This window comes from Vipera berus (assembly GCF_964194415.1).
Source record: "Vipera berus genome assembly, chromosome: 2".
NCBI lineage: Eukaryota > Metazoa > Chordata > Lepidosauria > Squamata > Viperidae > Vipera > Vipera berus.
The window spans coordinates 136,957,803-136,974,581 of NC_138203.1; the positions used below are offsets into that span (position 1 = coordinate 136,957,803).

The 16,779-nt window shown below is 41.2% G+C and overlaps 2 protein-coding genes across 2 annotated transcripts; both read right to left on the reverse strand.

Annotated features, from left to right (window-relative positions):
• Nucleotides 1–592: 592 nt before the first annotated feature.
• TSFM (Ts translation elongation factor, mitochondrial) lies at nucleotides 593–9,955 on the reverse strand (the record flags this gene model as incomplete). The annotated part of the gene is made up of 6 exons (XM_081316680.1): nucleotides 593–1,257; nucleotides 1,713–1,797; nucleotides 4,017–4,139; nucleotides 5,564–5,692; nucleotides 7,850–7,993; nucleotides 9,860–9,955. 6 exons carry the CDS (start codon nucleotides 9,953–9,955, stop codon nucleotides 839–841), a joined length of 996 nt encoding a protein of 331 aa, XP_081172806.1. The 3' UTR covers nucleotides 593–838.
• A 611-nt stretch (nucleotides 9,956–10,566) lies between these two features.
• Nucleotides 10,567–15,987, reverse strand: EEF1AKMT3 (EEF1A lysine methyltransferase 3; the record flags this gene model as incomplete). Its single annotated transcript, XM_081318974.1, has 3 exons — nucleotides 10,567–12,838; nucleotides 13,576–13,687; nucleotides 15,802–15,987. 3 exons carry the CDS (start codon nucleotides 15,985–15,987, stop codon nucleotides 12,444–12,446), a joined length of 693 nt encoding a protein of 230 aa, XP_081175100.1. The 3' UTR covers nucleotides 10,567–12,443.
• Between the last annotated feature and the right edge of the window lie 792 nt (nucleotides 15,988–16,779).

Below are 16,779 nucleotides of genomic sequence, written 5' to 3' on the forward strand. Positions count from 1 at the left end.
TCAGACACAGAGGATGCAGGGGAAAAAAAAATCTAAAAATCTTAGTTTACCTATTGGTAGTAACTACATTAAAGGGACGTAACAGCTGGCTTGAATAGAAGCAAGAAGGCAATTCTAGTCTTCGTTGTCAACACATTACAATTGAGGGTGGTTGTTCTTGTGCTCATCTGAGAAGCGGCTGCAGGAAGTTTCCAAGGGGTATGAGGAATTTATGTTCCTCGTGATTCAGCCATTTACCTCACAGAGAATTCTCTCATTTGGTATTTTCCAGATGACTGTCAGTCCCAGTCTCAACTTGTCGCTGGCATTCCACCCTTTTCTTCCCCCTCATGAATCCTTTACTGTCCTTATTTTACTTCTTCACAGGCACTTCATTAATCAGAATAGCAGTTATTAACTACTCAGCAAAATACATATTCTGTCACTCTGGTTAAAAGCTTTAAAGGTATGCAAAAGACACATGCCGTCTGCTGACAGTAAGTTTCAAAGAATCCCATTGATTTCATTTACAGAAAATAAAAACAGACTTGTCACATTTCCGAATACTAATGCGAACAATATGACAGGCTTGAATCAGAGGCCACAACCTTCGTAAATTTGCAATTACTATTACAGAAGGAACTCATACTTTTATTTGTTACATTAACATCTGTCTGCCATATTTTCTTGGTCACATTGCACAAAAGCCATTTCTGAGTTTTCGAAAGACATTCCATGTTTTCCATTCTTGGCTTTAGACAAAGCATTACTGGCATTACCATCTACTTCTGTGAATCGCTCCCAAGCCCAAGCAGAATTGGGAACTAGTCTTGACATTCCCAGTACAAACGAATCTTGCCTAGCTCGATTCGGACAACTCTGGATCTTCTCCACACTCGAACCGCACAAAATCCAACACAGATACCCCGGTCGGCTGAAGGTATTGTCCCAAGGAAATAGTTGGCTCCATAACATATGGCTGGGCAAGCATCTTTGTTTCAGATTCATCTCCAGGTTCGTCTTCCAGAGAGCCCACAGAAAGAGGGGCCATACCTACCACATGCTGGGCCAGCCTCCGACTCATTTCAGCAATGTCAGACTTTTGCTCTTCCTCCGAGGAACTGCAGATCACCATGGCACCGTATTTGCCAAATAACGTGTTAGAAAGCAACGAGCTGCTTTCTGAGGGTGACCCGTGTACGTAACAGCCGATAAAGAAATTCTCAGGCACTGATATGCATGCTGCCCTCTTAACAACCATGTTCTCGCCAAGTTTGCCTTTAAAAGAAAAAAAAAGAAAAATTTTAACAAGTCAAAATGTGGGGTGGGGGTGGGGAGGAGAGGGAGCAGAGAGAACAGCACGAACCAGTAAAGGTGCAGAAGAAGTGGGCTGGAGAGGCAAGGTGTCAATTCATGGGAGATCTGGCTGCAACAGTATGCGGATACATGTGGGGCAGCTCCACACCCCCACCTCAGCTTGATTTTTAGGTGTGCGCCTTGCCCCAAAACTAGGGCTTATTTTGGGGGTAGGGCTTATATTACCCCCCCCCAAAAAACAAGCTAGGGCTTAATTTCAGGGTAGGTCTTACTTTCAAGGAAACGCGGTATTATGTCTGTCCATCTATCATAAATTCCACCCATTGAAAAAAAAGAAAGAACAGTGCATGAAAACAGGAAATTGTTGCCCCTCCCTTCTGACCACTATTGGCTATTACTGGGCCCCAAACACTCACCTATCGCCAGAGCGAGTTGGTCAGTAAGCAATGATCCTTCTGGTCCTGTCCTGAGTTGAGAAAGCTCATCGGAATTTAAGAGACGCTACAAAACATTCAAACATGGTGTCAATTAATTTTTTAATGGAAACCTGCAAAGTAAATCCAGTGACTAGTTCGTTTTAGCGTCTTGCTTGTATGCATTGCTTTTCTTCTCATGTGGCAAGGAATTTGGAATAACAAAAATGGTGCAAACCACATCAGCAGCAAATTGTCAGCAAGAAGTAGTGGTCCAATGCCCAAGCAACATCAATAAAAGGCTTCTCCAGTATTTTCTTGCAGGATTCCTCTTTCATCAAACCCATTCAATTTGCCACCCACAAACAGAAATAGGACTGTTTCATAGGACTGTTGTGCTCTTGTAGCAAATCAGATCTAGAAAGCTTCAGAAATTGTCAGCTACTGGTTTGTAAAAGATATTTAACTTAAAATGTATTTAACTGTCTTAAAGACTACCTGCTATCTAGTTAATGTAGTGCAGAGGTCTTCAAACTTGGCCCTTTTATGACTTGTGGACTTCAACTCCCAGAATTCCTCAGCCAGCATGCCTGGCTGAGGAATTTTGGGAGTTGAAGTCCACAAGTCATAAAAGGGCGAAGTTTGAGGAATCCTGATGTAATGTACTAGAACCATTTGTTTAAAAAAGTAAATTAATTTAAAATACATGAAGTAAGTCTAACAACACTCATGAAGAAGCATTTGAGGGAGGAAATTGACTTGTAGGTGCTATTCTTTTCCCTGAAGTTAATGTGCAACAGAATTACTAAGGACGCCTTCTTCATTCTAGCCCAGTTTTTGATTGGGATGGGGACAGGACAGCCAATAAAAATACAAGATGGCCATTAACCACTATCAAAAGTGGCCACGATTTCCAGAGCCTTTGAGACATGCTGTTAGATATCTTTTCACTTCACTGAACACAGATGATGTGTGAAAATTCTGCACTTTTCCCAACAACTTGTAATTTCTAACCATAAAAATGAGAAAAATAAGCTCATTATAAAATAAGCTGTCTCGTGAAGAGGCCAAAAACATAGTTTCATACACCAGAGACCTTCAGAGTTACCCATATTTACTTTTATTAAATGTATATGCCACACATCTCATTATCAAGAATGACGCTGGGGAGTCTATATTTACCAGGGCCTCAGCTCAGCTCAGGTGTTTTTTGAAGGGAAGGTTTTTGTGTCCTACGGCAGGACTGAGGCTGCATTTTTAGCCCGGTTGCTCAACTAGCTGAAAACTAGAGCTCCCTTTGGTTTCACTGCTGGACTGGCAGTAGTGGCATGCTTTATAACATTTTGAGGTAAGCAGCACGTGAAAACTGTGCATTTTAAGATACTCTTCACACAACTCAAAAAGAAAACCACCACCACCACAACAAAAAACCTTTCAACTTCCCCAAATATAGAAATTCTGTTCATTTTGCATCATTGCTCCATATACTATGACCAGGGCTTTTTTTTCTCATAGAACGCTCAGAATGGAGTTCCGGCACCTTTTTTGGATGGAACCTTGTAGGGTAGGCAAGGTGGATTGTATGACATGTGTGAGTTCCGGCACCTTTTTCTTTTACAAAAAAAGCACTGACTATGACCATCACCCCTACCAAAAGATGTCAATCATGGACACTTGCCATGAAAAAGTGAGCCATCCCTGTCCTAGAATGTAAAGCTCTGATGCTTTCTGGAGAGTTTTATACGCCATTGAGTTGAACATGCGCCACAGAGCTTTTGAGACACATTTGAGACACAGATAAAACAGAGAATGGTGGATTCATGCTAAGATGATTGTGAACAAGGAAAAGGCCTAGATTACTATAGGTTTTCTCACAATACAGCAATATACAAAAATGTAAATAAATACATGTCAGACACTCATTTGCTAAGTGGATGCAAGGTATCAGCTGTGAGGCAATTTTGCAGCAAGGTACATTTTTCCTTAAGGATTTAATGCCAAAGAATCATTCTATTTCTGCAGGCACTTTTGAGAGATACCTTATATCACTCTTAGTATGGGGAATACATACCTATTTCTGATCAACAATGCACTAGTTTCTTAGGCTAAGTCTCATGTGCCACGTTGGCCAGCCCCCACCTAAAAAGTTACATTTGACATCTACATTTTTAAGTGCCCAACTAGAATTTTGTTTGAAGGTGCCCCTTAAGAACCAACCGGCAAGAAGATTTAAATGCAACATTAGTATCAAATTCTTCAAAATTACAAGATATCATTTGTACATACGTGTGTGCATATCATTCTTACCTTAGCATATGTGTTTGATTGGTCTACGGTCTCCTTATGGTGAATCATTGTTCCAATCGCTACTTGCTGAACCAGCTGTTGAAATTTAACATTTTGGGCCACAAAATCGGTCTCACAGTTTACCTGGCAGAAAAGCAGGGCTAACTTAGAAATATCTCACCACCAGTTATATTGCTAAAGAGTTTAAAATAGAGCTAGACAATGAGATGTTCCCAAAGACCCGAGATGGGTGAAAGTGGGATCCTAACTTTTTGTTAATGTGACAACAGCATTCTTCTCTCTTTCTTACCCTGTAAGGATATTCTGTATTCTAAACTACAATGAATCAGCTAACTATTGCTTTGTGTACGTTTTAATGTCAAAAAGCAGCTCTCTGTTTATTGCGTGTTCGATATAGTAATTAATTATTAGCTTAATATTAATATTAGCCCGACCACTGTAAGGTTTGTGCTAGTCTAACAAGAACTGGATGTAAAATGGCTGCTAAAAGGATCCTTAGTACTCTTAATGCCTGTTCTCCCAAGACTAAAAGAAAATGAAAACAGCTGCCAAACTATTGCAAATATCTCTTTGACACAGACTCTAAACAGAATCCTATTACAAAAAAAAAAAAAACAGGATCCCAGCATCATGTCATTCAATGCCAGTATTGCTCAATAAAAACAAAAAACTAAAGGGGAAAACCCAGGAAGTTAAACACGCCATGTATTTAAAACCTATGACCAGTGAACTGACCCATATTTTAGATAAATTAGATTTCCTGAGGTTTGAATCTGGGAAAGATCAGGAATATTTCCTGCATTACTTCAGCAGGCTAAAAAGCAAGTATTTATGTTTATAGTGTTACGTGGAGACATAAAAAAGTGGCTTTTCAAGAGAACACTTGCTTCCAAACTTATACCTAGAGAGGCTTTTAGGAATTACAGCAAACTATCATGCAAATGTTCGTTTCTTGCTATCCCTGATCTCTAGGCCTGCTGCCTGTGGTCAGAAAGCAGCGGTGCAGAGACCCATTTCAAATTCAAATTATCCCATCGTGAATTTCAAATAGGCAGTTTTGGAAGCAGTTTGACACGGTTCATTTTGAACTCACGACCTAGATAACTGAGGCAGACCATTTTAAATGTTCAAACGTAGAACATTTCGAAAACCCCTTCCAAAGAGAGCCATAGGCCAAACTATTGAAGAACACCATGTTCAGGACAGAGGAGATCTATACGGTTGTCAAAGGGAAGCATATCCCCATATAATTCTCATATAGCCATTCTTGCTCCCAGATGTGTCTAATATTTATTTATTTAACCCATTTATCTAGTAGCCCATCTGCCAAAATAAATTCTGAACACAAAAATACATTTCAATAAAAACTACTTAAAATAAATTGCACTGAGGCCCTGATAAAAAATATCCATCCACCCACCAATCAGCTCATGCCATCTTTGTAAACTTTCTGGCCCCAGTTCCGGGGGGGGGAGGGGCAGGGGGCTCAACAGGGCCTTTGTAATCATCCTGAAGGCCAACAAATCTTCTTCAAAGGAAAGACTCACCTCTACCATTACTGCTGAGCTACCCTCTTGAAGCAGCCCTATTAGACCTTCTTTTGCCTTCCGACCGTAAAGTTTCAATGCTTTGTTCCATCCCTCCTTCTGTGCTTGTTCGTGCAGCCAGATTTCAGCCTTTGAAGACAAACCCCAGAATGAGAGATAATGTAATCGTCCATCTATCTATCCACCCATACAAACATATATAGAGAAAAGGATATATAATCCAGAAGCCAAAACCAGAGAAGCCACAGAGCTTAGGCCCGGGATATTTGCAGGACCGTCTGCTGCCAGGAACGTTTTCCCATCACCCTGTGCGCTCACACAGAGAGGGCCTCCTCAGGGTGCCGTCGGCCAGACAATGTCGGCTGGCGACCTGCAGGGGGAGGGCCTTCTCTGTTGGGGCAACTGCTTGGTGGAATCAACTCCCCCAGGAGCTCCGGATGGCCCCAGACCTTTGGTCCTTTCGCCGTGACCTTAAGACATATCTTTTCCAACAGGCCGACCTGGACTGATGATAATGGGGTTTTTAATTATGATTTTAAATGTTTTTATTGGTTTTAGTGGGACTTTGACACAATTTAATTCTTTTTTAATATTTGTATTTATTTGTATTTTATTGTTGTTAGCCGTTCTGAGTCCTTCGGGAGATAGCGCAGCATACAAGTCTCATAATTAATTAATTAATTAATTAATAATTTAAACCATCAAAACAAAGGGAGCTACCACACATTCTAACTCCTGACCTAGAGACAGACTCAGGTATTAAGGGCTCACTTAAAAAGGGCCTGGAGGGGCCTCACCTCCAGGTGAGATTCAAGATGCTGGTGATGACCTACAAAGCCCTAAATGACATGGGTCCGGATTATTTACGGGAGCACCTTCTGCCGGCGTCAACTTCCCATCGTCCTGTGCGCTCCCACAGACAGGGCCTCCTCAGGGTGCCGTCGGTCAGAGAGTGCCGGCTGGCGGCCCCCAGGGGGAGAGCATTCTCTGTGGGCACGCCTGCCCTCTGGAACCAACTCCCTGTTGAGCTCCGGATGGCTCCCGACCTTCGCTCTTTTCGCCGTGACCTGAAAACCTGGTTATTCGAGCTTGCCAGCCTGGACTGAGGGATTGGGATTTTAAATTTTAGAATTTGATTTACTTGGTTTGGGGCTAAATTTAATTTAATTTATTTTTAACTTTGTATGCCATGTTTTAATTGCCCTGTACACCGCCCCGAGTCCTTTGGGAGAATATAAATCTAATAAAATAAATAAATAAATAAAAATATAAATCTTGGCAGGAATAGTGTTCCAAAAGGGCAGCACCATGACAAAGAATGCTCACTTCCTGTATCCCCCAGAGATGTTGTTTAATTGAGGGGGTATTAGATATTAGATTAGGGTATGAGATTAGTTCGTCTCTTCATGGTGCACCCTGGATAGTGTGACAGCGGGAACTAAACGAACTAGCAACTGCTGGCAGCCAGACATCTCTGTAGACTTTCCTGGCTCTCAAAATACATGATAATGAAAACAAAAACAAAAACTGGACCTTTTCAGGCCCAAATGATAGGAGAGATTGGGAATATTATTTGAATTTGCCAGATCAATGTCGAGGGCTCAGCAGATTCATGAGCCAATGTTTCCAAACTGTTCATACAGATCTTTTTAACATTTATATTTTGTTGTGTTTTACTTATCTAGGTGAAAGGTTAATATACATTGCTAGTCTATTTATGATGCGCCATTCACTAAATAAAAACAAATGTATTCTCTCATTATACTTCTACAAAAAGTGGTAAATAGCTCTGAAGGGTGGCCCCTACTTCAAAAATACTTTGTAAACAGAAAGTTAGAAAATCACTGGAAAGTTTCTTGATCACATTTCAGGTTTTTCCACGTATGTTATTTTCAGAGGATCCAGGAACAGCAGTGGGTGGTTCTATAACTGAGCATTTCCCTGCCTGCTCACATTTTATCTGTATAAAGGTTTGTCAGTTGTACAGAAAACGTACAAAAAACGTGACTTTATAAGTCGTTTGCTTATAAAAGTATGTATGGATTTTCAAGGCAAGAAGAAACAAGGGTCAGTACAGATTTAATTACATTCACTCCAGCCTAAATTCTTTGATGTCAGTAAGAATTACCGTTTAGCCAGCAAGCACAAAACTGTTGCTTTAAAACAAAACTGTTACTGATATTTTAAAACAGGATTTTGGAACATGGAAGCAGCATGCTGATAGAGAAAGAATGAGAAAATGAAAGATATGGGTTACAATGTCACACACGCAAAAATGATTCTTACTTCTTCAAAATTATCACCATATTTTTCCAAGGCTTTCTTGCAGTTCACAAAGGAATAGCCAGTTTTCTTCCTAAGTTTCATCAGCGCTTCTTTTGCTGCCAGGACAGGAATGCCAGCATGAAGGAAACGAGGCAAATGCCATTGCTATAGGGGGAAAAACAAAAATAAAATGAAAAAGTTTGAAGTTCCCACTGACCCATTTGTGTGTGACAAAATGAAGCAGAAGAATTAGAGAGTGATCCCATACAGTCACTTGGGAGTCAATTCCACTGAACCTACTAGAAATGACCTCTAGCAGAGAAACATAAAATCAGAATTCTAAGTTTGACAACGTTCTGTTGGGGGAAGTCATATTCCCAAAGAGAATGTGCAGGTACCAATTCACCTGTAGCAAGGCAGTCTTATGATCTGGTGAGAACATGCAGAAAAGAGATGCTCTTCTCAGATGCTGAAGAAATGAAGGCAGATATGTAGTCCATAGAGCCAAACTGACTTGAGAAGCATGAAAGAAACCTCTCGGTTTCCCCAACAATCTGAAGCTAAAGAGTGTGGGAACAAACTTCTATTCTTTTATTATGTTTGTGATAAACTACCCTAAGAAGCTTACAATACAAAAATACAACATCTACAAAATCACAATATATTTAATAATAGGTTAAAAACTGTAACACACAATTCCACAATAAAACATCCCACTTCAATGAGCCCTTCCCTGAACAGATGATATACAAATCAACCTCCGAAGCTCCTTTTCAAAAATATACAGTTTCTACTACTGTTCTGAAGAATAACATGGTATGGGCCATTTGCACTTTTGGAGGGAAGGTTTTCTAGAGTAGAAGCAACTGTTGAGAAGGCTCCTCTCTCTTATTGTTCACATGGGTTGGGAAGATTGAAGATCCTATCTGGGTCAGTCAATAGGACAGAGGTTTACTCTTTTACCTAGAAAGAGTAAACCTCTAGTCCCAGTGACTGACCCAGCATTATCCAGGGACACACATATTTGCCTTCATTCACGGGCAGATCCAATTTGAAGAAGGTGGTCCTAGAGAAACCTGCAGACTCAAGCTATTCAAGGTTTACAGGTTAAAACTAACATTTTGAACTATGCCCATAAATCAATGCAGCATAGAATTGACATCATGTGACCATAGCAAAGGTTCCCCCGCACATGCGTGCTAGTCATTTCCAACTCTAGGGCCGGTGCTCATCTCTGTTTCAAAGCCGCTTGTCCGAGGATATCTCCGTGGTCATGTGGCCAGCATGACTAGACACCAAAGGTGCACGGAACGCTGTTACCTTCCCACCATAGTGGTCCCTATTTTTCTACTTGCATTTTTACATGCTTTCGAACTGCTAGGTTGGCAGAAGCTGGGATGAGTAACTAAATTGCCAATCATTCTGCACCAATTGCAGTTTCAAATAGTTTTCAAGGGCAGCCCTAAGAAAAGCACATGGTAGAAGTCCACCCTTGAGATGATGAGGACATGAATTACTACTTCCAGATCTTCCAATTTCAAATAAGCCCTATTAGAGAGGCACTAAATTGATTGATTGTGCCTTCCGAGTCGGCCTTGATTCCGGGTGACTGACTAGACAAGTTCCTGCGGTTTTCTCGGTAAGATTTTTCGGAAGTGGTTTGCATTCTCCCTGGACTAGCCCAAAATCATCCAGCTGGTTTATGCCCAAGGCGGTGACTAAAACTCCCAGCCTGCCAATTTCTACCCTGGTATCTTAACCACTACACCAAACTAATTTATATCCTGCCATTCTATACAAACAAAGATAATAAAGTGAAAATTGAATCGCAGGCAGAAACAGGGAAGTCCCTCTCGCTAAGTTCCCACGCGTGCAATCCTGTAGTTTTAAAGGCAAAGGGGTCTCCGCCTATAAAAACGAACGTGGCAACCTGCTCTAGTCTTAGGGACCTGGATGAAACCAGACCACAAGCAGCACCCCTGCTAGTAAACCAAATCAGCTCGGCATCGCCTCCAGGCAGGCGCCCCTCACCTGCAGCACCAGGGCGCCCCTTGCTTGCAAGGAGACCAGAGTCCACCCCAGCCCCGAAACGCGCAGCATGTTGAGGGCGCAAGAATTAGACGTCATCAAACCCCGTACGGGGTACGCGACCAGGGAGACCCGGCCTTCCTTAGGCTGAAGCCGCGCGCGCAGAATAAGCCCGCCTTCCCTCGACGCTGATTCGCTCTAATCTACCTAGACGTTTCATTGGTTGAAAGCAAGACGCCGCTGAACCTTAGAGAGGGAAAGCGAGTCAGCTCGTTGTGCTGGGTTTAGATCGGTGTTCTTCTAAATCAGGGGTTTCAAACTTGGCCCTTTTATAACTTGTGGACTTCAACTCCCAGAATTCCTCAGCCAGCATCCCCGGCTGAGGAATTCTGGGAGTTGAAGTCCATGAGTCATAAAAGGGCCAAGTTTGAAGACTCCTGTTCTAAATTGACCACTTTAAGACGGGCGGACTTTTAACGCTATGTAATCATGCAAATACTTAGCCAATTTACCATTTGCAGTATACTAATTGATGGAGGTCAAGTAACATAAATAAAAAATTATTTTGGTTCATGAAAATGATCTCAAGAAACCACATAATGCTGAATATCTTCCATGTAATGCAGCAACAGAGTAGTTGCAGCTGTACTTCTACAATCGACAAGCAATACAGAATCTATTCACAAAATGCATACGCATCACTAGCATCTTTTAAGATACAGTATACAAATTCAAGTGAAGCCTTGATTCCTGTGAATGGGACAGTATAGTGTTGGAAATACAAATGCACAGCGTATGCGTACAGACACATACAAACACGTTCCATTTTGTATAAGCTATCATAAAGAGGAAGACATAAAAACCTCAAAACGAGAAAAGGCACCATGTGTTTTAATGCACATATTAAATGCTTCACTTCGTCTAGCTAACGTATTCTTGAACTTGTACTTTTAGGCAAGAACCAACACTTGGATTCCACCTCATTCCTATGAAAGTTTTATGGCTCCCTGTGGATTTCAGATTTCTGATTAGTGGTTTAACTGAGGCCCTAATTGCCACTTTGGATTGAGTGTGTGACAGCCTTGGATCACATTGTGCCCATGTGGCTTGATTCCAGAGAACCCCTGATTTTCAAAGGACCTACTGAAGGTTAAATAATGTTGCTGGAAGAGGGTGGAAGACAAAGTCAGGATTTTAGTCATGGGAAAAAACTCCCTACTCTAGAAGTGGTCACTGTATCCAACAGCACTGAACAATTTCTCTCTTGGGGGAGTTGGTTAAGCTGCAGCTTTGGAGGTCCTTTTCATAGTGTTCAGCCCTAGGTATAATACAGGATGCCGTTAATCATATTTATGGATCACCTCTAGCAGGACTGAGATAAAAGTGGTGTATCTATCCTACCCTTCCTTGGTTTGAGATCATCAGCATAAGATCAGGTATCTTAAGTGTGCTGATGATTGCTATATATTTTGATTCTTGACAAACCAAGTGATGCTACTGAACTTAATAAAACTTGAGTAGCTATGGGATTTCCCCCCCACACACACACAAAAATGGGAATTTTCCACTAGTTCTGGGTGAGGTTGCATTGCTCCAGACATAATTGGTGTGCAAGTCTGGGATTTCTCCTAGACTTTCAACTTCTGCTCAATCAAGAGCCTTTGTACAAATACATCGTGTGCATCATTTGCACTCATACCTGGACCAGGAGGCCCTTAAGATAGTCATTCATGCTTTGGTCACCTTGTATTTGCACTACTGCAAATACATTAATCTTTGTTAATGTGCCTTTGTTCACTTGGTGCCTCAGCCACTTTTGAACATTTCTGCAAGAAAGCCATATCACCCCTAGTACTTATTTATTTATTTATTTATTTATTTTATTGCATTTATATGCCGCCCTTTCCCGGAGGACTCAGGGAGGTTTACAGGGCAATTAAAAAGCAAAATACAAAAGTTAAAAAACCAAGTTTAAAAAAAAATAAATTTATCCCTGTATAAGTAAAAACCCCAGTTAAAATAAAATTAATCCTCAGCCTGGGCCAGAGCGCTCGAAGAGCCAGGTCTTCAGGCCCCGGCGGAATGAACGGAGGTCGGGGGCAGTCCTCAGCTCCACGGGCAGCTGGTTCCAAAGGGCAGGCGCCCCCACTGAGAAGGCCCTATCCCTGGGTGTCGTCCGCCGGCAATCTCTTACCGGTGGCACCCTGAGAAGACCCTCCCTGTGGGAGCGCACTGGACGAAGGGAACTTGATGCCGGCAGCAGGTGTTCCCTCAGATATCCCTCAGATATAAATACACACTCCTAAAGATATTTCTCTTTTTCCTCAGAAAAATGTAAGTTAGGGGATGAAGACAGTAAGAGATAATGGCTGCCTCATATCGTTAAATTTCCACTGGGAATATATGTTTCGTAGGACTGCCCTTTCTCAGACAGGATTCTTCCTTGCAAGGTTTGCAGATTTGTTCTTATAGCAATTAGCGAGAGACACCAAATTCATTCCATTCTTAATTCTCAAATCACATTTTTTTTCTTTTTCTTTAAAAAAAGATGGAAAATGAGCATCTTTAACCAGTCTTTAACTAGTCTTTAACCAATGTAATCCTTGCCGGTCACTTTGTAGATGTTAATATTTTCAGCCTCATTCCTAAAGACGAGTTTTATGGTGAAGTGCACAGGGAGCAGAGTCTCAAAAAACAGCACTGTACTATGTTCCTCTCTCATTTTTGAAGACAGATAGATAGTCGATTGAGCGCCACATAAATGCTGGAGAGTTCTTATCAGAAGTGGGTAAGTGTCCTGGAGATAGACAATATCTGCACCCAGGATGAGGTCATAATTTTGAGGAAAGTCCTTGTGGTCCAGACCCCATGATAGAGCACAAACCCTGGTTCGTGCCATGCATTGTCCAGGCAAATTCTGATGGACGTTCTCCTCTATCTGCTTCAAAGCTACAGGAAGATCTGTGATAGTTACGTGACCTCCTGGAAAGAAAAAGGAAGGGAACTCTGAGCAACAAAAAGCTTTCAAGGATTCAGGCCACAGATATTATGCACAAAAGCACAGCCTTGGTGTCCATCTGTTCTCCTTGACTCAACCCTAGCCTTTAAAGGAAGGAATACAGACAAATGTCATCATAAACTTCAATGATTCTATGCATAATATACCAATATGCAACCACGAGACAGGGTGGCATATAAATGTAATAAAAAAGCACAGATAATTTTTCACTTACAACAGTTCATTTAGTGATCGTTCAAAGTTACAACAGCACTGAAAAAAGTGACCAATGACCATTTTTCACACAATCGTTGGGATATAGTCAGGGTGATCAAAATTCAGACACTTAACAGCTTAACATATTTATGACAGTTGTGGTGTCCCAGCATCATGTGATCACCTTTTGCGACCTTTAGATGAACAAAGTCAATGGGGAAGCCAGATTCACTTAAAAACCACATTGTTAACGTAACAACTGCAGTGATTCACTTAACAGTTGTGGCAAGCAAGGTCATAAAATGGGGAAAAATTTGCTTAACAAATGCCTCACTTAGTAAAAGAAATTTGGGGCTCGATTTTGGTCATAAGTTGAGGACTACCTGTAAAGGGGAAGAAAACAAAGATATCCTGCTTAGCAATGAAAATTTTGGGCTCAATTGTTTTCGTAAATTGAAGACTACTGTATTCTTCCCCACCCTTGTCTGTAGTTAATTCAACATACCGAGAAGCGAAGCGAGGATTCCCACAACACCAGTCCCAGCACCCAGCTCTATCACTTTCTTGCCCTGAAAGTTCATCTTCTTTGCTTCAAAATATTCACAGAGAGTTAGAGCCTTAAAAAACATGAGGGAATAGCATTTCAGAATGAAATATTCAAACAAAAAATTAATAGATCAGTGCACATATATAAATTCATTTTGTTTCACAGACTTCTTCTGATGAGGATACCATGTCTTTTATTCTACAAGCTTTTTGTTTCCAAGAGGCAACATTTTAGCATTTGTTTTGAGGTTCTTTGCAGCCAATTATTTTTACATAAATATATTCCCTTCCATGTCATCCTTCTGTTCCACCACCCTGGTTTCACACACATCACAAGTTATTACTTGCAAAATTTATTTCTCTGTCAAATTCTGAGAAACAGTGGTTTCCCAGAATACCTGAAACCCTGAGGGGTCAATTGGAAAATGGGAGATATTTTCCAGGCACATCTGGGTGGCCACTGTATAATACAGAATGCTGGATGAGATAGGGTCTTAATCTAATCCAGGGGTGCAGGCTGGGGAAATCTGGAATTTGAAGTCCATTGGTATTAAAGTTGCCAAGGTTGGACATCCCTGGTTTATTCCAGCCAGACCTCTATTCAACCCTGGCTTAGAGGAACAGTTAATCTGACTTGATGTCTTTGTTCATCCGTGTTTCTTGTGGCTCTTCTACAGTAGGTGCTCCTTCATCTCAAGTGATCACATCAGAGTTCATATCTAGAATGTAACATATCTAGGAAAAATTCTATTTACCACGAAATATTCTACATTGGATTGACCTTTTTATAGTTTTTTTTCTTCAAGTAAAAATATTATGATTCCCTGATGTTTATATTTTTCTAAATGAGTAGTCTATACCTTATGTGTTCTTTATAACTAAACATACCTTGTACAAGGTTACATACAATACAATATCTTCCTCTAGCCTTTTCTCTTATTGTTCTTATGCAATTGCCTCCTCTTTCATATATTCATCCTGCCCTTGCTGTTTATCCAAAGAAGACATTCTTTCCTCCCTTTGGCACTTTTATCTCAACTTACCCCTAGGTACCCCACTGCTGTCTGCAGGTAACCATGATAATGAAAAAATGGCAGCACACATAAATTAATGCCACAGTATAAACATCACTCTTTTGTCCATGCACTTTGACATTAGATCCACATATGTAACTCACTGGATTTGTGTCATGACATTGCTACACATTTCAGCCCCTCTATTGTACTCCCCCTGCAAACACCCATGATGCATCTTTATCTGAGATATCCTTTATCCTTAGACCTTCAGAGTAGTGATATGCTTAACTCAGAGATGCTAATATGACCATTAAATTATAAATACATAAAGAAGTTAAGCAAATTTGATACAAGGCTCGACTTTTTATTATTCATTATAATGGACTGTGCTGATTCAGAAGTTATTTTAGCATTTTGACTTTTTGTTTTTATGTTTACTTTGATTTTAAGTCTCAATCAAATAGAATGGTGTTATGAAAATACATGCACAAACATATTAAATTGTTCTGGATCATCACATGCCAAGCACACGTCTTATATGACATAAAATCGAGACGCAGATCTGAATATGCATTGAGAAATGAGGCAAATGATATACCAAAATACATTAAGCAGCCCTAAAGAAACTGGTACAATTATGTTCGTTTCTTCATGTATTAACGCTTGCAACAATCCAGCTTCCAAGCTAAGCCAAATGAGGAAAAGAGGTGCCAAAGGGAGCTAAATATGTGCATGTAAAGGGTGCCAAATCCTTATTGTCCCCTTTAAAACCAGATCACTCCCTGTATTTACTGTAATGAAATGGGAACACAAAAGCTTCAATATTCGTAATGTTTCTTTGTTGTTAAGGCGTTGCTGGGGTTTTTGTTGAAACAAACCAACGACTCCCGGGTATGATCGTAAATTGTTATGACTTTAAACCGCCCAAACTTTCTTTGTTCTGCCAATTACTTATATAGGCATAAAAGATCTGCTCGAAACAGCCGTGCTAGTTACAGGCTTAACGATCTCGACCATTAAAGGAGAATAGTTGTAGCTCAGGGATGAAAATGAGGAGTCAGTCCTTGGTGCTCTTGAAGCTGTTTTCTTGCAGACGTTTAACAACCGAGTTCGGAGAACACCCAAGGATCCCTTCGATCTCGACCGTCCCAGGCGGGACTTGCGCTCACCGCCTCCCAGACCGGAGCAGCCACTCCCAGCCGCGCCCCGTGGTACTGTAGGATGCTCAGCTCGTGCCCACAGAGCCGGTACCGGGTCTGCACAGGAAAAGCATCAGCAAACAACTCCAGTTCCTGCGGAAACACCGACTGTAAACCCGCTTCCACGTCGCCTTCCAATGCCAGGAGCGCCGCCATCTTTCCAACTTTTTCTTTGGGGCGGGGCGGGGGGTGGGGAAGGCGACTAGCATAGAACGATCCGGGAAACAGCGGCGTACCCCATTCTGATTGGACAAGGAGGGACAGCGCCTCTTATAGCTATTGGATCCCACTGGGAAAAGGGGGAGGGAGTTTAATCTTACTCAGTTTCTCCACGTGATTTGGTCTTGTGGCGGCTTGTCTGCTTTGATTCCGCTCCGAATGAGGCGCACCCAGCAAGTGTTCCTAGGTTTAGACATCGCGGCTAACCAAGTCCGGGCTATAAAACATGCAGGCGAATATTAGATGGGAACGAAAGATAGTTAAGACCATCTGATCTTGCCGTTCTGCGGAATCAAGAATACTTATTACGTCCAATACTATGGTCTCTAATGAGGAAAATATTTCCACACTTTGATAGTAGTGGCTAACGAATCTTGACACCTGTAACTTTTTCTTCTTAACAAGTGAGATCAAAGTAAAACCCTCGGCTACTGAAAACGAGGAAGTCGTTATTCAAAATGCAACACTTACCTTCGTTTTCCAGGGAACAATAACATTTACTTCATAGATAGGATCGTGCAGCGTATTACGTCCCTGGATGCCTTTTTCTTTTATTGAAAAACGGGACTGTTTTTATATTTGGTACCCGCAGAAATTCTTACAATCATAGTGACCAGCAATAAGATTAGAATGCATTTTATTTTTCTGTAAAATAGTCTGATGCTATGCAAACATTTGAGAGGGAAATTCAAATAGTCACTGTATGCAAGAAGCTTGATGCAGCTGTGA